Here is a 24,671-nt window from a genome sequence, read left to right on the forward strand (position 1 = left end):
TTATTTCAACGTATAAACAAACAATTTAAATAATATTATTATTATTTTTTTAATACAAAAAAAACAAAGAAAATTTTTTTATATTAAACGGTAATAAGAACTATTAAAAACTATTTAAATATATTTAATATGATAAACATTAGTATTTACTAAGTAGGTTCTAATATATACATACCTACTCTTAATTTTTCAATGATTCAGAAAAACAAAATTAGATATTATATTTTTATTTTTATCGCATTTTAAGTGAAGAAAACATTGTATATTATTTCTTATTAAAATAAAAATAAAAGGATTAGACATTTCTCAAAAGTAAAACTAATGATAATTCTGCTTTTTTCATTAGTAATAAAATTAATTTCGAGAACTAACATTATATTTTTTTCAAATGGGGTACATATTAATAATTAATTTCGAATCGTAAAATAAAACTATTATATTTCTAAAGTAATCATGTTTTACTAGCATTAACTTATATTATTTATTATTTATTGTTACTATTTTTTTTCTATATTTCTATTTTATTTGTATATTATATTTAATTTAATACTAATATTTTAAATACTTTAGCTATAATAATAGAAACATTAATATTTCAAAAAAAATTTTTAATTATTTCACAATTTGATATATAAATGGTTATTAATATTTTTCCTTATTATAAAATACCAAATGTGAGTTCTCACAATAAATTTAATGGAGAAAAATTAAATATTATTTTTTTAAAGCTTTTTAAGTACGGTATCCTGAAGATAATTTAGGTATTTTAAACTGAACCAATGGTTATACTCATTACAATTTTTCTTAAAACTTTCTGCAGAATCGTTCAACTATTGTATTTTTAAATGCAAGCAATTACTGAATCTATACATTTTAACGAGTATGATTTAAATAAGCAAACATTTGTAAATAGTTGAGGGAATTAGTACCAAATTATTTATAAATCAAATATCAGAATAAATATTTAAAATACATATTCGAAAAATTTGATTTGTTATTTTCAAATAAATCAGGTTTATATAGGACTAATAAGTTGGGTATAAGTAAATATTCAACAATATTGGAAACTGCAATATATTTACTTTTTTTAGTGTATATTTCATAAAGTACCTATTATAATTTTTAATTTTTTTACTAGTATTAAAAAAATTAATTTATGTACCGGTATCAGACAGATAAAATATAACAGAATGAATAGAACCGCGAATACAATATAATTATTGTTATGTTATATTATTTTGTATTTTAATAAATAATAGTCTATCACTAGAATAGTTAATATATAATTTTAACGTGATATAATTACACAACTTATATATTCCGTACATCGTACATATTATTCATTGTTGTATACGTATTATTTAGTTGAATTATTATGTACTGATAATATCTAACAGCCATGTTCGTTTTTAGATGTCAACGTTAAAATTTATTGATTAAAAGACATAATAAAAAACTGAAATAAAAAAATTCACCCTATCTCAATTTATATCCAATGGTATCAAAATATTAAATAACTGATAATAATATCACTGTGACTGTAGATATAATGCTTTAATAGAGTTAACGTGTCAAATATCATTTAATTAATATTTGACAGTTGCACCGAAATGCATTTATGTATTAACTAATACGTTGATTATTACAGTGTGTGTAACATACCTAACTGCTCATCTTTATTAAAGTAATATAAAAATCACTCTTCAACGTTTCACAATAATAAAATATAAATAATAATTATAAATTTCGAATTCATTTGACTTCTGATCCGTTACTATTCAATGTATCTAACATATAATTACAGAATATGGATAAATTTCCAAACATAAAAATAAAATTTAATAGCACAAAACATGATTCTTGGTGTATATATCCATTCGCATAATAGTGGAACAATAATACAATTCAAATTATTATAAAAATAGAAACTCGTTTAAAATTTTAATTAAATTTTAACTAAAAATCATTTATTAAAACCAATACATTCACATAAATTATTAAGTAAAAAAATATGTATACATTTTTAATAGAGTAAAGGTAACAGACTATTGTATTTAAAAATTAGTAGAGGTAAGCTGGAGAGACGCCAGAAGGCTATGTTCTTTTATTAAGCATAAAAAACATTAAACAATAAGTGTGTTCACATAATTCCTTGATTTTTTTGATTTGAACAATAAATATTGCTTTTCAAATAGCTCATATAAAACATTTATTTGATTAATAAAATAACATTTAGCCTGATAGGGAACCTCTACTAGTTTTTAAAATAAATACAACATAATCATCGTCATAATATATTTGCGTGTCCAAACAAATAATAAAGTTATGAAACGGATCAGTGCGTCCAATGGATGTGACATAATATATATTATTATTTATTAAGGCGTTTGAAGTATCTGAAAACTAAATATTTGTTAACACATTAAAATAAAAATATATTTATAAATAATAGTATAAAAATCATATTATATAATATTATGTTATCTAAATAAATTTAAATCAACTGTCTATAAAATAATCAAAAAATGTTTTTAATTTAATGTTAAATTTAAAAAAAATAATATTTAAATATGTTATTTTATAAAAAAATGTTTGTAAATATATTTTTGTCTGAAATATCAAAATAAATTAATATTTATTAGGTAGGTACCTTAAGTATGTTATGAACTGTTAAAGTAATATTCCTTTCTATAAAAACCTATAAAAAAAATGGTAAAATTTAAAATGTATTTTAATTTTTCATATAAAACCTAAATTATTCAATAATTGTATTTTTTTCATTATAATAATTCAAAATAATTTAATATTCAATTCCAGCACTAGTGAAAAAAATAATTTATCAAAAAAATCTATCAGAAACTTTCTCTAATTAATTTTGATCAAAATTACTTGCTTTCTGTTTATTTTGTTCAGTTACACTTTTGTCCAAGTTTCCACATCCAATATAAATTTAATTAATAAATAAATATCTTCAAAAACCGAACAGAGTTCAGGCAGCGGTTATTGGATACTTTGGTACCCGTCTCACTTAGTTCACTTTAACACAGAATAAACGACAGATGCATATTATGTTATTAGTTATTTTATAACTTAAACTGCAATGATAAATCGTCACATTATTCAAATTTCAAAAATGATATTAATATTGAATTTAAGTCAAATGTATTTAATGTTGGTTGATAGTTTAAAACTAGGTATAAGATACCTTTTCAAAATCTCAACAAATTACTAAATTCAATGACCAATACAGCCGTATAAATCTGTTTCAACACTCATAAACAATAAAAAAAAATCGTTATAAAACTAATTAAACATTAAATATATAATTTACTTAATAGTTAATTTACTAATAAAATAGATATATGTTGTACATTTTTTAAACTTGTTTATTCCCAGATATCTATTATTTTATTTCAAATTCATATTGAATGATCTAAGAATAATTCAGTATTAAAAATAAAAGGTCTTATTGTATTTAGAAACAACGATACTCTTTTGAACCATAAAGGACTGCTTAATGAAAAATGTATGTGATCATGCATAATTTAATATGTGAATGATGATATTTCTTATAAACTCAGCAAAATATGTAGACGTAATACTATATAACTTTAAAAATAGTGCTCGACTTGAAATAGAAATAATAGCCTCTGGTAAATTATAAAACAAAAAATTAAGAAAAAAATGTGTGTCCCTAGCTAATTACGAGGACGCAACACTTGCATAATATGTTGTCTCCGTCTTACAACTGAGCAACATAGCAAATTTACGCTCAGCAGATCACGTTCAACTCCGTTAGTTTAAAAATTAGAGTGAATCTAACTATTATGAAACTTAATGGTAAGAACATTATCTATGTTTGTATGTTGGTTTTTTACGATTATTCAGTTTTTAAGTGAGTTATGAGCCTTTTTAATTTACGCTATATTATATACGCATAACTTGCAAAAATATTGAACTATCGTTAAATCCACCATACAAACACAGATAATTTTCTTACCGTCAAGTTTCATAACAGGTTGATTCACTCTAATTTTTAAACTAATGGAACTAAACGTGATCTGCTGTGCGTAAATTTGCAATGTTACGTACTGGTAAGACGAAGACAACACAATATGTGGGTGTGACGCCCTCTTAATACACCTAATATAATCGTAGGCGGCTTTGGCTCCCACACCCTCTATTATATCCTTAAAACATTTTACCATAAATCAACAAACATTTAATAACTTATTATACCAATTTACTTAAAATATTCAGCCATAAGCGTGCGTAGGTGGTAGACTTTTCAGACAATTGAGATAATACTGTTATTGTTTTTAAATGGATCAATAATTAAGTATAGTTTTAAATATTTTGATTATGTTAATTGTTTATAGTATATTTTATATGTCTATATCTATATATTACACAATACTAACTTCTATTTTCCATACCTCTCTTTTTTCACTGTAAACTATTTATCAGATAATATTTCTAGAAATGTTGACGTATCAAAATCAAAATTCGAACGAGTATTTTATAGTTATTTAACTCCGTGTAGTAAAGATAATAAGTCCACGATGTTGAGTTTGGAAATATAAAGACTATGGTCATTTGAAAAGTAATTTATATAAATCTATCAATATTTATTATTTAAAAAAAAATTATCCAAATTGAAAAATACGAGTACATATATTTTTATAAATCCATATTTAAGGACTTTTATCTTTAATAATATAAACATTATAATAACTAAAAAATTAGTCGTTTAAATTTTGAATTAGATAAATCAAAATGTTCAAAAAAAACTATCAACTAAATAATTTAAAGTAAAATAGAAAGCTTTTCAATAAAAAATCAGAATCTTAAACACTCCTAAAATAGTACAAAAAAATCTCAAGAATTTGAAAATATTGAAGTACGTAGGTATATTTAAAAATGTGAAAAAAACGGATTTTAAAAATTAAAAGGGAGGTGATCGTGCTTGATGAATGAATATGTATAATCTTACACAACTCTGTGGATATAAATTTATTTAATATTATACCCTAAACAATAACCGCAGACACGATAAAAACACAATATTATTGTTAAATTATCAATATTGTGTTAAAATAAAAATGGAGTATAGACTATTTGAAGGTCCAAACAAGAGATATAAATATGAAATACTAATGACCACAAGTATAAGTCTAAACATATATGATATGATATAAAAGATAAATTTATCTTTTTATTAATATATCTATTTATATACAATGACAAAATCTATAAGACTATTTTTTACATGTTGATACAATATTAAATTTTATTAATTTTAATTAAACATTAGGTATTGCAAAAATATAATGAAAACTAAATTCTACTAATATTTATTAAATCTATTTTGTTTCAGAATATTATAAATTGGAATAATGATTTTAAAATTATATTTCCTAAATTTAATTTAATATCAACGATTCTCATGTATGATCGTCAACGAGAAAATTAATTAACATCAATATGCGTAGCTTAGTATGATACTGTGGCAGATTTTTTGCATACTATATGGATTTCAAACAGTGTGTAAGTATATCATAATTTATTAAATGGTTAAGTAATTTAGTCAAGTATATTATGTACTTAATATACATAAATGATTACATATTCACCTTTTATTGCTGTGCACCCAAAATCAATAGTTTAGGTCCATCAACCAATTGTCCGTTTTTTATTAATCATCTTTTTAAATACAAAATTAAATTACAGTACGGTATATAATCTTCAAATAGATGTATACATACTTAATCACTTACATACACATTCACATAACATATACATTGTTTCAAGGTTAACACCACGTACTATATATTATTTTAATGAAAACATGTAAATTAACAATGATCAGTGATCATTGATCGCACTTCCTTTCCTCGGCACGATGGAGCAAAAAGTTAAACTATTTTTAAATTATCCATTTTTAAGACTGGTAAACTTTTTCTAATATGAATGTCTCTATAAATTTAAAATAATGTGTTTTGTCGTTTTAATATTTTTTGGAGAAAAAAATGTCAAAAAAATGTATTATGTCGTGAAACAGTTAATACGTATTTGGCTATGTTAAAAAAACTATCCAAATACACATATTAAATTATATGTGTATTAGATAAATTAAATTATCAAATATGTCAATCCCAGAAACTCAAATCATTTACCAATATTTTATGATTCTTTATTAACATATTATTATCAATTCTTTGAAAATAATAATTTATTGGCCCATTAAACAATCGATAATAGAAAAATAAAATATTATTAAAATTCAAATTTCAAAAAATATTGAAAATTCTTATTTTATCTCTGCCGTCCCCTCCACAAGTGACTGCTTATCTAGATTTCTATCAAAAACCACTCACAAAATTGATAATTTGTACATTTTTAATTCTTCATAAAGTAATGACAGCAACAAAGAAAAAACCCATATCATTGTGTAAAATACTAAAATCAATATATTTATTTATTTACTCAGTCTAAAATTTAAGATGTTCGTAAAATTCCAATTTTTTTTTTAAATAATTCAATATAAAAACGCAATTTATTATATCAAATTTGAAATTCAAGCAATATTAAATAAATATAAACAATATATTAATGATACATCATTTAGTATTTATTGCACTTTAAAATGCAAAGAAGTTCATAGGTAATTATTATTAATTGACAAGAGTTATAAGATTAAGCTACTATTTCCAAATTGTATAATTTATGAAAATTGTTTAATTAAATATATATTTATACACCTATAGGGAGTTTTTCTGCCAGCCAAGCTCCTGGTGACATCACGGTCATGTTCATAAGTCCAACCACTGTCAAAGTATCTTGGAAAATATCACTAATAGGTATTGAAAAATATGACGTCATGTACAAACCAACCAACGCCAGGTATGATTACACAACTATTTTAGGTTTATAGCTACTTACGTTATGATCTACAAAATTATTTAATCGTATAAAAATCTGATTCTATCCTACGTGAATACGTATTCACAAGAATTGATTTTCTTTACTTTTCAACTTTTCCGTTATAATTAATTGTTCTACAGAATTACCAAAGTAAAATAAATTATAATAATGGTAATAAAATTATAAAATAATATAGACTGACGGATTGTCTTCAATCGCAATCGTCTTTCATATAAGTCAATGATTTATCATTGAATTCAAGTTTAACACATACATTAGGTTGACCTACTCAATGCCGAGGTACCCTAAACAAACACCAACTGAGCGGTTGCCTACATCCCTTTTTAAATGTTAAACAATTATAAATTGTTATAGAAATAAATTATAATATTGTACAAATTTTGTTTAATTTTTAATTATTCGAAATTAAGCTTAAATGTATTAATATCTTTGTGCTGTCTCTCAATAATATATTATATATATAAAATTTATATATTTTATATAACCTATAGGTATGAAGTATTTCTACTAAATCTCTTTTGGGATTATCTAATATGATTTAGATAGAATAACTATAAAAGAAAAAAATTCCCAATGGACAATGCAAAATCGAATAAAGACCCAAAGTAAAAAACTTTCTATGACTAAAATAATCTAAAATAAAATACCCACAGATTTTGTGTTCCATAACATAATATAACTTTTAATCATACACATCGTTTGATAATAACTAATTCTAATATCATTATGTAATACCGTTTTAAATTTTACTTTTCGCCGTGTTATAAAATGCATAATTTCTTACATGATTAAACATATAAAAACAAGTTCTAAAAGCTGTTTACTTACAAAAACCTTATAATTAATTTTGAGCGATATAAGCATTTTATCTCTTTATATAAAAATAAAAAATACACGTGTACAGTAATTTTGTAGGCAGAAGTCACACAAAATGTAAATGAAAAATCTTATACATATAACAAGAGAAAAACAAATGAAGTAAAACAATTCCATGAAGATTTTAAACGTATTTTTGCAGTCGAAAAAATACAAAATAACGAGAACGTATATTTCTTGAGTTGACAAGCTAGAATTTGTTTAATAAAATAAAAATAATGAGAGAAAATATATATTATTAACATTATGTGACTGTTGTTTTTTCTTTTTAATGTAAATATTTTAACTAATTAAACATTGAATATCCTTTATTTCATGAAACTTGATTTATATTATGTAGCGATTAAAATCATTTTAACGAAATATTTACTTTTACACAGTAGGAAAGTTTTCAAGTATTTGTGTTTTGTATATGAATGCTGTTTGAAGGAAGTAGAACATAAGAACAATTGTCTAAGTAACAAAAACTCCAGATGGGTAAACATCATTATAATATTTCAATTGTCCGTTCTATATTTTATTTAAAAATAAACTCAATTTTAATTTATTACCTACTATTATTCTATTCTAATTAAATAATTATATTTGACTATTAACGTGGATACGTCATTTTCTATAATATAATTAGCTAAAAAAAAAGAAAAAAATTATTGGTATTTTGATTTCCCTTAAAATTAAAAATCAACAAATTACAATGCTTTACGTCAACGTTATATTACGAACATGCAACTATATAATTTTATCGAATAACTCCTTCTTACCGCCACCAGGTCACGATACGTATCATATAGTCATATATATTATTATAGGTAGGTACATTATATATAGCTATGGCTAACCAACCACCAGTCTGCCATCGCGATTAAATATGTAACGATTTGTTTATTTGAGTGGGTGTTTTTTTCCATTGGTCAGTTACAAGGTAGTAGCGGAGATAGCGGTCAACTCTGATTCCGTGACACTCGGTAACTTGATGCCAAATACACAATATCAAGTAACTGTGACAGCGTTCAAAGCAGGTCGCCGATTTCGGAGTAGACCAGTTATATTTAAAACACTTGGTAAGTAAAATCAAATAATATTTAATGTCTAATAAAACAATATTTTTAAGTAAATTGAATTATACGTGATACACAAAACTAATGTTTAATTATAATTAAACTAATAGTTCTTGAGTAATTTCAAAACTTGGAAAATATTTCTAGTATTATTATACCACTTTTTAAATTAAAAATGAAACTCAAAGTAAAATTATGGTATACTTTAAGCGTAAACCTATTTTTTCAACACAAGTTTGACGATACAATTTTCATTAAATTTTTTTATAGATATCTCTGCTACACATTCCTAAACACACTATAATAATATTTAAAAATTACTCTTTAACTTAATCTCTATATATTAATATCTTTATTATGTAATTTAATGTATAATGTATGCTACGTCTGATAGCCTTAGCAGCCGCGGACTGTTTCTGTTAATAAAAAAAAAAAATATTTAAAAATGTTAAGTATTTATATATGTAACGACCTATGTTCGAGGGGTATGTAATAACTATGTATCAATTTTTGTTTCTATATCATAAAATTAACATAAGTTAACTTTCTATCCTCAAACTATAATATTATAGTTATAAATTATTATGAACTTAACCATTTTATAAAGAAAAACATTTAATTTTTCCATAATAATCATAACTAATTACCTTGATATATATATTTATATATATGCCTAGTATATAATAGCTACATTAAAATAATTGTTAATAAGTTATTGTTATTAAAAATTATTTTGTACAAACAAAGATATAATTTAAATAAAAATATGTTTTCTTAATTTTGACAATAAGAATAGTTACAGGATTGCAAGTATTTTTTTTTTTTTTTTTTTTTTTAATTAGCTAAATGTATTTCTATTCTGAAACCATGAGATAATTATAGACTATCCTTTTCACATTATTATTTTTTTATGTCCAATCCATCAATAATAAAAATATTCAGTATCAAATTCCAATTTTGAAATTAAAAAATATGATATTTTTATAACTATTATATTATTATAATGTTTATAAAACCAACACAGTCCTGTCCTTCCCCTAGGATTTAAAATGGAAAACTCCAAATATTTACACTGAACAGACATATTAATTGATTGAAAATTACTACATATATTTTTAACTCCCCTCAAGGTACGGTTAAATGATTTTTTTTACTGAAAATTAAAATAAAATAGTATTTTATGAACAAATACAAACTATTTTAATTTCAAACATAAATAAATATAGTACGTGCGTATTATATTGTATTACGCTTTACGCTATATAATATTTACTTTAATAATATAAATTATTTTCAATCTAAAATTATACACAGTAATTAATTTACTATTATAACCAGTACCTGTTATTACTTAATTGTATTGATTTAATTAGTATCTATATGCGTTTGTATAACCCAACTTGGCCATTAAAAAAAAAAAAAAAAATAATCAAATATTTAAAACAGTGGTTATAATATATAGATGTATCACAGTTTTAATATACTTCATTTCACGGCAAATCGGAATCGATTTTGTAAACTAATTCAATCAAGATAGGTTAAATATGCCGTATTATATTATTATGAATATAGCACTTGGTAGATTTTTTAACGTGGTTTAAACTACATTCTAAACTTTTCTGATATCTCTAAAAACAATCTCGGAAATTTTAGTCGAAATCGTTAAAAGTTTTTTTTGAATACATAAACTACAAACATAAGGTTAACAAACATTGCCTTTTGATTTATATTTGAATGAAAAACAAGAAATTTAAAAAAAAAAACCACAACTACGTATGGCTGTTAGGATAGTCTAGCTATACAACTTTTTTTTAAATTGTCTATCTCTATCCAACGATAACCTCATGTATAAACTACTAAATAATATTTGATATTTGTGAGCCATAACGAAATAGGGGCTGATAAATGAAGCAAAAAACACTTACTGCGTCTTAAAAAATACGTGTGAAAAATTGATGCCAATCGGTTATGTGATTTCCAAGTCTATATGTTACATACAAACGTACATTAATTTATATATATTATATATACATATATTACACAACAAATAACATAATTTATTATGTAACTAATTTTCGTCTTAAAGATATTATTAATACATACATAGGTCCTGACACACCGTACATAAATTGATTGTTTTAAAATAGGACACCCATTGTTAAACTTATTGAAACTTATTTTTCTTTAAAATTGTCTATGATAAATACTATTTTATAAAAATAAGTGCTACATTTTCCATTAAAAAATTAGCTATCTTTAAGTTACTTGCCAAAAATTGTTTTTAATATACTCATCATCTATAATTAATTTATTATTATCTGTTCAATATTGTTTAACATATTAAGTTAAAAACTAATATTATTTTTTTTAATACATGTTTAAGATAAAGGTGTTTCGTGGCCAGATATTCGTCATTCACAAATGAATTCTAGTGGTGATGTAGATATATCGCCACCTGATGTTGTAGGTGGTGTTGGACATTCAGTACCACCAGAAGGCCCTACTTCCCCTCCCTATGTACAGGTAATAGATTAATTTTACTTATTATTATTATTATTGAAAATAAAACATCCATAACAGCAAACCACCCAGTTTGACCTATGTCCCATAAAGAAATTTATGAAAATATATCTATATTATATTTATGAATATATAAAAAATTATCTATTTACTAAAATATGATTTAAGTCATAATTAAACGATAAATTATACGTTTATTCTATTAAAATTGATTTAGAATATTATCAAATAAAACAAATAAATTGAATTAGATAGTTAATAAAATATTCCATAATTCTTAAACGAAATGTATTATTTTCCTGTTCATAATATAATAATGCTAGGTACTAAAAATACATTTTCGTTAAATTATTATAAGTCACGAACTCTGCTAAATAAATATCACTAAAATAGTATAGATAACTCAACATAACTTAATGTGTAGTCTTACTAGTTTTTTAATTTTTATAATATAATAGTACAATAACAAAAATCTAAAAAAAAAAAATATTCTTTTTGTATACAAGTATTGTCTACAGCTGAAATAAGCACGTACAACTTTAAAATCATCCAATTCGACAGTTTTTCAATAAGTTTTTTTTTTACCTCGTTAAATCAATTTTTCCTTTAACTTAGTGTTATATTTTTTTTAATTAATTTCAATAAGCAAAAAAACTATAATCACACGACGTTATAGATAATATATTTAGGTACGAGTCTGTGGATCAATTTTATCTATATATTTTATGAAGTTGTTTTGTTAATTTAATCGAATACACATACACTAGGTAGTAAGTATATTGTACTTAGTACAATTTAATATATATAAGTATAAAATACAAGTTGAAATTAGAACAAATCATATTATTATGTGTATAATAAGCAAATGTAATTAAAGACTAGTTGTCTTGAATAACTAGGAGATGAGAATTATTAATAGTTTTTATTTTTTATGGAAAAATTTAAATCGTACTTAAAATATATAAACAAATAATAATAAAATAAACAACAATTTTAAGAGAATATACGTATCACCTAACCATTAATCACACGAACCAAATAAATACTTAAGTAGGCTTTATATTTTCAAATTAATTACAATAAGGTCTCTTAATTTCGTATTGCTTATTAAAAAATAAACTATCTAAAAACGTATTTTACGTCAATAAAGTAACTCGTCATTTGTGGCTTCGGTGTTAAACGTAAATAATTAAATTAAAACTGTAGACAATCAAAATAATAGTTTCGTAGTATTTACAATATATTTTCATGTATGTCAAAATACTACCCACTACAATAAGTTATAAATATTTATGTTTATTTAGGTGCGAGGAATAGAAATTACTATTGTAGTGCTCGTCTTAATGGTCTGGGTCGGTGCTATAATAATGTTTTTCAACCGCTGGGGTAAAATAAGGATGCTTATACCATATCAACCAGACTATAAAGACACACAACTCAAAGTGCCCGGAACAGGTGCATGCAATACAACCAATTCGTGCCAAAATCAAACGGGACCAAGTTTTTGCTGTTCGCAGGTCAGTATTGTGTTTTCTGTGTTAAAAAACTAAATGCTCATTTAAATTGTATGATGCACGTGAAAATTTGATTTTTGAACATTCTTCTATTTACTATCGTTTATTTTTTTTTTTTTTAATTTATCAATCTAAATGCAGCGATACGACATATATAATAGAAGTTGGGTATCAACATAATGTAGTACAACGTAGCGTATAATGCATTTTTTGTTGCATACCATTAGTCACCAGAGACCGGGGATCACAATATTTTTAAAGAAACTAACCGTATTATATGAAAAGGAAAATAAAAAATATTAACAGGCAACAACCCTTACCTCGTTTGTAATGGTAAATGGAGTGAAATTATCAAATGTTGGATGGTCTTCTAAAAAAAAATTATATTCAACTAAATGAAAAATGGAAAATTATTAAGGTACCTACTATTTAATGAGTTATATTAAATATGAATAATAATGTTTTGAAATTTTGACTCGCTGACTGAATATAAAAATAATTATATTTTGTATGATATAATATGGTTAACTTTATTTTTATCTTATACTTATTTTACCTAAATATATCCACAAAAAATAAATTTACATAAAATGTTTACAATAAATAAATGTTATGGCTTAGTAAATTTACAAATTTTTAAAAACTTTGTTGTACAATATTATGTGCATTTACTTTAAACCAAGAAATACTATTATTACTTATTTAATATTTAATAATCTTTTAACATTAATGTATTTATTTTTTTAAATCTTCAAACCTTGAATATACTCAAAACATTATAAATTCCATATTTCCAATCAAAAACCATAACAATTGAATAGCAATTGCCAATTAATCAAACATACATTTTCAACTAAATGAATATATTTTAAAAAATCATTCTAAATATTACCTATATTTTAAAGGATTATATAGGAATATATAAGTATATTTAAATTTAAGTTATGATTTAATTACAAGATCTCAATTATTATCTACCAATGATTTTTTTAAATATTCATATGTTATACAACGTTTACAGTAAATTATAGATGATAACGCAAGTAATTCAATAAATTTAAAATCATATTTATTTTAAAGCGATAGTTAAATTATGAGAAGATAATTTTAAAATATATTTAATTGTTTTTCATACTTACAGTATTCAACATTTTATATTCAATAATTACATTAAATAATCGAGAATATAAAATACCTACTTTATAATAGATATATACAATATTATAAGTGTATATTAAATAAATTAGGTATTCAATTCCATACAACTAAAAAATTTGACCAGATGTGCACTGGGTATTTCCACTAATATTATCCATGTCCCTTGTTAGTGTCATAACCAGCTTTGGATATTGGTACACACGAGTACACGACGTTGTTATAAATATAACTTTATATTCGATCGTGTAAATAAGCTAAGATCAATATAATTTCATAACAACAACCTTGGTACTTTTGATGACAGTGAAATGTGAATATATCTATATATATATAATATACACGTGTCATAGAAATAGTGTGGGAACAAGGGTTGACATATTCTGAAAAATGGGAAAACAAATAATATTAGAAATAGCCGATACCTTCCCAGAAAAATACATCAAAAATAAAATTAATATTTAAAAAATTTTACTTAAGCTATTGTTTTATCATATAAATATATAATCAACAAAACTGTAATTCAAAATTTTTTTGTTTATGAATAATAATAATATAATACATGATAATATATAATAATATTATTTACTATACATTACCAATAAAAATTGTTTAAGTAAAAGAACAGACTTCAAACAGGGGACTTCCACAAAAATTACTATAGGCTATCTCTAAACACACTAGCTCAAAATTTTCTAAGCCTATCTGGGTACAATATTGAATAATATATACATTGAACGCAAAGCTATTTATTATATATTACATATATAAATATAAAATAATTTAACATTTCCTATTTTATCTTACTAATTTTACAATATTTTTAGTTTAACATTTTAACATTTTATCTATACTCAATTTATTATTATAAAAGTATAAGCAATTATAAAATTATTTTAATAAATAAATTAAATAAATATAGTAATTATATAAAATACTCAATGTACCCGCTGTGTTGGTCCATCGCTAATTTCATTTCTTTGGTTGCCAGTTAATTTTATAAAATTATTATTCTTCTATAAGTATAATTTACATATAATTTTATTAACACCAAATTAGTTAATTAAATTAAGTTGTCCGCTATACAGTTATGTAACATGTTTTCCTTTGATGTATACCTAGTCGTTTAAACTTAGAGAAACGTTAATTTGCACATATTGAATTTCATCATTAAGCAATAGGACATAATTAATTAATGATTATATTTTGTTTTATATTCATACAAACCAGAAAACTAGAACCCACGTAGTAATTAAGATTTTTCTTTTCGTTTTTTTTAGTTAATACATTTCTTGTTAAAATCTATAACTCCAACCCTTTTTTTATGATAATCTATAAATTATTTCAATGAAAAATCATAGTGCATTCATTTCCAAAAATATAATTATTATAATATTATATATTTATTCCATTAACCATAAACGTTTTCGTTACCAAATTATATCAAATTTATTAATTTATAAGAAATGTTTAATTTTGGCTAGAAATATGAGTAAGTATGTGTGGTGATGGAAAGTTATTGTTTCAATTCAATAACTAATTAACTAACCCACAGTTACATAACTATTACATTTTCTACTATAAAGAGAATTCGTAATAATTCTGTAATAAATTCTTTGAAACAAAAGTTATTGGCATGTTAAAAACAACTAATTGACGAGAACACACTTAGAAGGGTATTATGTATTATACGTTATAATATGCTTTGTTCGTATTTATAATTTTTAAATATGTATGTTGTACAATGTACATAAACATACATGAATTTACTTTGCATAAAACTTTAATATAAACTCAATATATTAAAGTGTAATATCTTATAAAAAGTTTATATATTCAGTATGTAAAAAGTATATTAATATTATTCATCAATCATCGCTAAACTCTGTTACCATTAAACTTTATGATCGTTTTACTATTTTATATATTGTACAGAGCAATGAATGTTTTAATTTTACAAAGATTTTTTTTCTGTTTGTCATCACCTTTTGGAATAATAAAAATGCTTCGATATACTGCTTTGGGGATGGTTCCTGGTAGAAAATGGTATCTATAATATGGTACTTTGAGAAGTCAAAAGAAAAATATTGCAGTATTTTTCAAAATAACTAGAAAAAAAACAAAAAAAAAATAAAGAAAACAAGAATTTTTTTTGTAAAACCAGTATTTGACAAAGTCGATTTTCTTTTTGTATAACAGGACGTCTTCGCTCAGAACCGTTTTTCGTGAACAATGTTTTATCATTGAATTCAAATATTTAACACATACACTACACTTAATTACTAGTTACTCTTCAATGTATACTCATCACCATTTTATATAATAGAGTGACTACCTACTTTCGTCCTTTTTTTAAAAAAAAAACAAATTTAATTAACTTCATATATGTCTATGTAATAACTTTTGTTTTTTATCAATATTTTATTATTTTAAATATTTAATTAACAATAATACTCATAAAATATCTAGTAAAAATATTTTTAAAATATTTCATAAGCATAAAAGTTAGTCAGTTAGTTACATCTGTCAGTTTGTCTGTTGTACCCTGCATATACATATCTTTTTTATATATGTATATATAACATAGTGCTTTTTTATGTCCGGTATAATCTTGGAAATTACCGAACGGATTCGAACGAGGTTTTTTCAATTTTTAAAGCTCACTATAGAGTAGCATAGTTTTACGGACCTGAATCTTGTCAACGTAATATTGGACGATAAAATATGAATACACCAGTAGCGCCATCTGCAGATGCACATATTCCCAGTAAAATAAAATTTAAAAATATAGATAAAAATATAAAAACTTTTCCCTGACTTAGTCAGGTAAGGCAGATAAATAAATTTTTCAATATTTTGGATATAAACTTAAATTTTTATGTTAATTTTAAAATAATGGTTATGAAAATCTATAAATAAAAATATTAACGATCCACTAATGAATTGAGGTATACTAAAACCGAAATGCAATGATATACTGATATTATAGCGCCGTATGTTGATTCATTTTATCCATGGGGAAGTCGGATTACATAGCTAGTATATATACGAATTTATGCGAGTACATATATGTATATATACTTACATATGTATAATGTCTACTGTATGCTTTCGATAACCTCGTGTGTTTGTTATTAGTATATATTATTAGGTATGTATTACTATATTAGTGGGACTAAATTCAATGTTCAAATTACTAAACCTACGTATCTGTTTGGAAAATTTATTTCTCCCGAAATTATAAAGAAAATATGGTGAGATCGTTGTGAATTATATGTACCTATACTAAATGTAATATTGATATAAATAATTATGAATTCAACACGAGTAATCGATATTTTACCCCAAAACACTTTTATGTGAATAAATAGATATAGGACTAGAATACTTATTGGAACGTTTGAATCTATAACTCGGAGTTTGTGTATTAAGGTTATTAAGTGCTTCATCCGTAAACAGAAAAGTTAAATAAATTAAGTTAATTAAAAATTATTAGAATTGTCACACTTTTTATCTAATAATCTTGTATTATAATAATTCCATATACTTGGGGTTATGTTAAAGATTTTCATAATGGAAAAATAAACAAATTTTATAACAAACATTCCCACTTTGGAAAATACTGAATTTTTACATGTAATACATTTTTTATAATATTGGAAATATCAAAGAAAAGGATTTATTTATTTTTCTAATGTAAAAAGAATTCAAAAATCTGGTGCTATTGGAAATTTTTAAAAGAACATTTTTAAATTTTAAAAACGTATATTTTCAATTATTTTAAATATGATTGTTTTATAAAAAAATTTTATTTTTACCAAAAATAATTTATAGTCAAAAAAATTGAAAATTAAAGCGTTTTTTCTTCTACAAAAAGTGTATTTAGACACAAAACGATATTGTAAAATCAATACTATTATGTCTCAGCTTAGAACCTAAAATTACATCAAAAAATATATTACTGAAAGGCATCTTCTAAATAAATTGAGTTTCTTAAAAATAAATAATACATCTTTAGGGGACATTTTATTTTCATGTATCTAAACCTATTTCTTTCATCTTGATAATCTCAATAACCTCTTCGAACGATCAGAGATTGTCAAAATCAATGATGACTTCAAAAAAAAATTTTCAAACGTAGTTTTATTGCATTTGATGTTCCACAAGATATTTTTAAAAATAAAAAATATTAATTAAAACGAGTAATAGTTTATTTACTAACTGGTAATTTAAAATCATACTACGTAACAGTTGAGTTCTTTAATAACTTACTGTTGTCTGTTTAAATTTCCATGAACAATAGAAGGACTTAAGTAGACACTTTCATAAAATAATTTCAAGCAATCTTTCTATGTATTATTATGTTTATAAACGAAAATTAATTTCCATTTTCTGTATTGGTCCTCAATTTCATATTAAATCAACAAATCAGTATTGCGTCTTTTATCATTAGTCCGGTTCGGGACTTTGGCACTATTCTGTACAGTACAATAATTTATATGCAGTTTAACGATCACGTGAAATCGATTATTACTAAAACGTATCGTTTGCATGATTTAATATACTGTCACATTATTCAATTTTCTAGTAACAGAAGTCGAACCATAATAATGAAGGTATTTTACTTTTCCTCATAGTTATATCTATATTTTAGATATGATTAAATTGTCAAGACCTTCAACAAAACAACTGTATGTAAACAATTTGAGAAATTATAACAATATCGTCTTATTTATTACCAACACGCTTTTTTAGTAAATTATTTTATACTTTTATACTTAAAAACGAATTATCATTATTACAGACATCCAATTTTGATAACCTCCAATGCTCTACGGTAGTAGGTTCAATATTAATAAAATAACTTTAGTAAATATACCGTTTATTGGTATGTACGGCGAATAATGATTTTCACTTAACATTATATTTACATCGATTGCCATAGCTAGGTACAATAAAATAAAATAAATTACCCAAAATGTTGACAATTTACATCACAGATTGAATGTGCACGTGATTGCCCTTTCCAGGTTCGTTTCGCATGGCACTAATAGAAATGTTTGCTTATTTTTCCCGTGTGTTTTTCTGTTTTATTTTACATATAACAGCAGAGCAGTTGCTGCATCTTGGACCATTGTTTCAAGTATTCACCTCCGTCGCCGGACGTACATCCCAGAGACTGCACGTGTCGGTTCGCTTTGCTGCATAGAGCGCCGTCGTCCGAATAACCGTTAAGTATACATATTGTAAATTCCAAGACAACAAATAATATTGCGACACGTAATCAAAAATTGTGGTTTTCACAATCGTATTTGTTTTGGTTATTGATTTTATTTTTATATTTTAGCACACTAACATATTTATATTTTATATGCGTAACTATTATATATTATGTATATATTATTATGTACTGTAAAATCTGCATAAAATGATGGAAAGGATTTTAGACAGAAGTTTATTTAAGCCGAAAACTTAATATTATACTAGGTAAATTTAATTGACAGATTTTACGGTTCATACAATTACCATACCACAATAAAAGCACGGTTTTCGGTTTTTTTTTTTAGTTTAAGGTATGTTTTTGGTTTTTTTTTTATATCTAGTTTGTTTAAAAATAATGTATTTAGTGTTGATTGGCAAATAACATTAATTAATTACCAATAACTTTTTTAGGTATTAATAGTTTTGATACACACACATATTCACATCACAAATGTATGTATAATCATGTTTCACGTTTAATAAATAACATTTTGTGGTGAAATAATATCTACTCAACTACCTATATAAGTCAAGATATGGTTCATTGAAGCTTAAGGAGGTGCTTTAATTGCACAGTTAAAACTTTAACAGACTAAAGCAGTTCTGCGTATATTGAAATAGTGTGTGGTTATAGTGTAATACAGTATAAAATAAACTTTCATTGTAAAGTGTACCACTATGTTAGTCGTATTATATTATAGCAATAGTCGATAACTGAGATAACTTAAAATGTATTAACAACGTCTAATCGAAATATAGGTACACTTTTCTATTACATACTTATGTATAATACAATTATTTTAGTTATATTATACCTAATGCTATAAGTAATAATTACAATAGTGATTAATTATTTAAAAATACCTGATACTGTTTCTTCCTTATTAAAATCAATTTCAGACAATAACTTTACCTTTATAATATTTAAATACAAATTATTTATGTTTTTAAATAAAAAGACTGATTTATGGAAAACTGTAAACTAACTCATCCCCTAAACTAGTTTCTAAAACGACCAAAAACTGTAATGCGTAGTGTACATATTTTCTATTTAATATAAATTATAATTTAAAATAACAACCAAAGTGGCGTAGCGTGTGCGTACTTCACAAATTGAAAAAATAATTTTTTTATTTTTAATAATGTAATATTTTTATAACAAAATTTTTGATTGTATTAATTTAGTATTTCATAATATAATATTTTGTGAATTTTCTTCTAAGTCCATTAGGATTGATTAATCCGCAACACTACAGCCGCGCTGTGCTATAGTCCCGCTATATTTAATGGCTAGTACCTATCATGTTCGTTATGTACGCAGTATGCACGTTGGCGATTGCATACGGGTACAGACATTCAGCGACAGCTATTTATATTTCTTATCGATAATATTAATAACAAAACATAGAATGCTCGCGGTCGTGTTTTTGTCATTCGTGTACGCAGGATCAGTTTTGCATACGCTATCGTCAGCCATTTATTTTTTGTTTATTAAATATAATATTGTATTATGTATTTACGTAATATATATTAACAAACACGTACAACATTGTGTCATTGTATGTTTCAAGTTAAATTTTAAGAAGAGTATAAGGGGGTGTGGGGGGCTACGCCCCCCACAATTTTATTATCTTACTATTTCAATGCATACACTAAGCTGAAACCCACGCTACGCCACTGAACAACCAGTATATCTAGATGAAATAGATATTTAAAAATTTAAAAATTAAATTACAATAATTACACGTACTGTGTAAATTATTTTTTCAATAGGTAATCAAAAGCTTATAGAATTATAGTTAAATAATGTACAACATTTGTCATTATTTTTATTAATAGTTGTGTATTTACTATTTTATTAACAATGTTTTCAACATTAAAATATTCAAAGTTTTATTATAGTAAACAAATTATTATAATGATGCAATTTGTTCAGATTCCCGGATTATTTAACACAAGTCTCTTAATCAATTCTCAAATCGTTAAATGGCTTTTACGTTTTCTAGACTCTTAGTTTTTACTTTCCTGTATAGTAAAACTATACAGACTTCCAAATTAAGTCTTTATACTATTATCATATAATTATTTGATTTAACCTAGCTCTACATTATGGAATAACGTCGTAAAATACTTATTAAGTCTGTAAACAATGAATTCCTTATGATTAATAATTAAAGAGAAATTGCCTGAACTTTCAATAATTTATACGAAAAATAAAAGAAATAAAAATACATAATATACTATAGTTGTATAATTAATTATAAAAAAAATAAAAAAAAAAGGTATTTCAATAGATATCACTTATTAATTTCATATAAATCAATTTCTAAATGTATATTCTAAACTACGTGATTTTAATATCCAGCATACATTTGAATACAAGAAAACAAAAAATGTTAAAAACTATATGAAATGTTAGAATATAATAAAATACCTTTATAAATGCTAATTTAAATATTTAAGACAATAGGTATATTATCCATAGTCTATAATACTATATTATCAGATAATATAGTAAAAAAAATATAAATTAATTATTTGTAGATATAAAAAATGACGGACAGTGCACTCAAAAGATGTTTACAATGTTTACACGGAAAATAAACATAGCCCAAAATATTATCAATACTATTATAAAAATGTTATTTTTTTTACAAATGTCACTTTTCACTGTGTCAGGTTACTATGACTACTATTAATACCACACAACATTAAAATTGATTCACTTTTAAAACTGATAGATATCTTTTATAATTTTGGAAAATATATACTAGGACACTTGATGAAAAAACAATCTAAAATTATTAATAGACAAGACAAGAAAGAGTTTAAAATAAAACATTGTAACCAGGTGAATTTTAAAATATTAAACAAATAAAATACCTGTTAAAAATATTGACAATTATTTTACAACAGACATTATATATACAGCTTAGTGTCTAATATGAATACAACCAACTCATCCAACAAAACATTTACACAATATAAGGTTATTTGAACTTAAATAATTTTTGAATTTTAATAATTCAATGCTTTACTTGGTAAAGCTTTAAAACTTAAAAATTACTTAGACCAATAATTATGATATAAAAATGAACTAATAAATACCAAAAGTACAATAAAATTTATTATTCTATTATTTATTTTTAAGGCGTAGGTATGTATTATTATAACTAATAGATATTTAGGGAATTTAATGTTTCGCCAAAATAAATTAAAATGATTAAATACATATTAATATTATAAATGAAACTAAATGCATAATATAAATAATATAAATCTGATGATCATTGATATTTACGAGTAACACGAGATCAATTATATCAACTGATACTAAATCAATTCCTCGTCATAACGCTAAGTTTAGATATCTAATTTGTCACGATCGGAATAATTGTAAGTAAACATTTTTAAATACCTATATACTCATTATACTCTTAAAAAAATCACATTGTTAGAGCACGCTTATACGTTACAAAATGCAATCGGTCGATGCAATTATCTATTTAAATACGTTTGAATTGCATAAATCACACAGCCCACCGTGTAAATAATATATTCGTAAATAATATTATTGTTTGTTCAACTGCTAGCAAACAATCAAAATTTACTAATCGCAATAGCACTCATCGTGCCAAAATAACGTGAAGTTTGCGATACATTAATATATACACGCGAACCGGCAAAGTCTGTTAGGTCGGGTGGTTACTTCAAAGTCAAAGTACAATATAGGTAATGCCTAAATCACTATTATTGTGTTCTGCTAAAACGCAGCTCGACAAAACGAAACGATAACAGCCACTCACCGCACTTGTACGTGTTTTTTTTTTCCGTAAAATACCTAATATTTGTATTATTGTATAGGTACACCATCTCTGCACGTGCAGATAATCATAATATATTATATTATTATTATCGCATAGTTATTGTTGTTTCGATGGTTTATTGAACCGCGACGTGCGCGCGCGTTGGTGTTTTTCCAGAGGCACCTGATGCGCTGCGGCCTGGCCGACCCGCTGGACTGGCGCGTCCGGAACCTGTTGCGGTCCCGGTCCCGCGTCAACTCGGCCATCTACATCAGTCCCATCTACCAGGACGCGCACATCCGAAACGGCATATCGGTGAGGCCGATACGGAAGGCCCAGAGCGCGGACTTCCTGCCCAAGTACGACTACAGCGGCTGGGCCAACTACCAGCAGTTCTCGTTGCCACTGGCTTCCGGCGGAGGCGGCGGTGGCGTCGGCGTCTGTACCGGCGGCGGCGTCTGTGCCGGCGGCGTCTGTACCGGAGGCGTCTGTGCCGGCACCGTCGACAGTACCGTTCACCAGCGGCATATCAAACGGTTCCAACTGCCCACCGTTTCCATATCCATCGCGTCCGACTCGGATAAGGCGCTCAACGAACTGCTCATCTAAAATACGTACCTACCGTGGTTTTCCGGCACCTTAGGTCATCGCTTCTCTATTATTATTATAATCGTCGTATAGATTGTTTCGATACGCATCGCACCCGCGAGGTTCCCATAAAACGTTTCACGGCAACTACGTTTTTTCCGTCGTGCTATACGAAATAATATCATTATAATATCACGTTAGTTCATAGACCCAAATAACGAAAAAGGCTTGGTATTCACCTTGTCCCTCCCCCCAAAAAAAAAAAATTATTATAATAAAACTGAAAATGTTACATATTTATAAATTTACGTATCGGGTTATTTTAACACCGGAAAAGCCTTATCAAAGTCCTGTATAACAGTAAAATACTTCACCTACCTAAATAAAACAAAAAAAATAGAACACCATTTGCGTCTATGTACTGCGGTTATCATCTTATATTATTTTGTTTCTTTCGTTTCGACGGTAATCTGGGTAAAAAACATAATCTAAGTGACCGATTGACGACCGATTTCGTATCGAAAGGTTAATTCGCTGTATAGTCCGATCCTCTATAGTACTATACGTATAAACAAAATAAAAATATATACGCACTGCTGTGTATCGTGTATTACAATATACCTGTAAGACCTATGAGACTTTTCTGGCATGATAATAGATAATATTATATCGATAAACGTACGATAAATAATATTACGTAATGTAGTTAAGTACCTAATGGAATTAGTATTCAGTACTTTTGTTGTCGTGTTCCAAAACAACGTAAGTAATTAGAACATTCCGTGTGTGATATCAATAAAAGTATCTAATACATGATATCATATTAAAATGTTATTTAAGTATATACAATAGATATTCGAATAGGTTGTAAGTAAACATTAAATAACTAAACTATTATTGATTATAAATTATAAAAATGTTATTTACAATCAATTCTACGATACACT

General features: G+C 24.9%; 1 protein-coding gene across 2 annotated transcripts in view; it reads left to right on the forward strand.

The window, feature by feature from the left end:
- LOC113547901 overlaps positions 1–24,659 on the forward strand; it is a 55,203-nt gene extending 30,544 nt beyond the window's left edge. For both annotated transcript variants that reach the window (XM_026948477.1, XM_026948478.1), the window contains exons 2-7: positions 5,378–5,547; positions 6,768–6,903; positions 8,737–8,882; positions 11,263–11,402; positions 12,704–12,916; positions 23,314–24,659. In XM_026948477.1, the coding sequence (XP_026804278.1) occupies positions 5,499–5,547; positions 6,768–6,903; positions 8,737–8,882; positions 11,263–11,402; positions 12,704–12,916; positions 23,314–23,745 (1,116 nt within the window). In that variant the 5' untranslated portion in view covers positions 5,378–5,498 and the 3' untranslated portion in view covers positions 23,746–24,659. The remainder of the gene's footprint in view (positions 1–5,377; positions 5,548–6,767; positions 6,904–8,736; positions 8,883–11,262; positions 11,403–12,703; positions 12,917–23,313) is intronic.
- Positions 24,660–24,671: the final 12 nt, after the last annotated feature.

Source organism: Rhopalosiphum maidis, chromosome 1 (assembly GCF_003676215.2).
Source record: "Rhopalosiphum maidis isolate BTI-1 chromosome 1, ASM367621v3, whole genome shotgun sequence".
In the NCBI taxonomy this organism is placed as follows: domain Eukaryota; kingdom Metazoa; phylum Arthropoda; class Insecta; order Hemiptera; family Aphididae; genus Rhopalosiphum; species Rhopalosiphum maidis.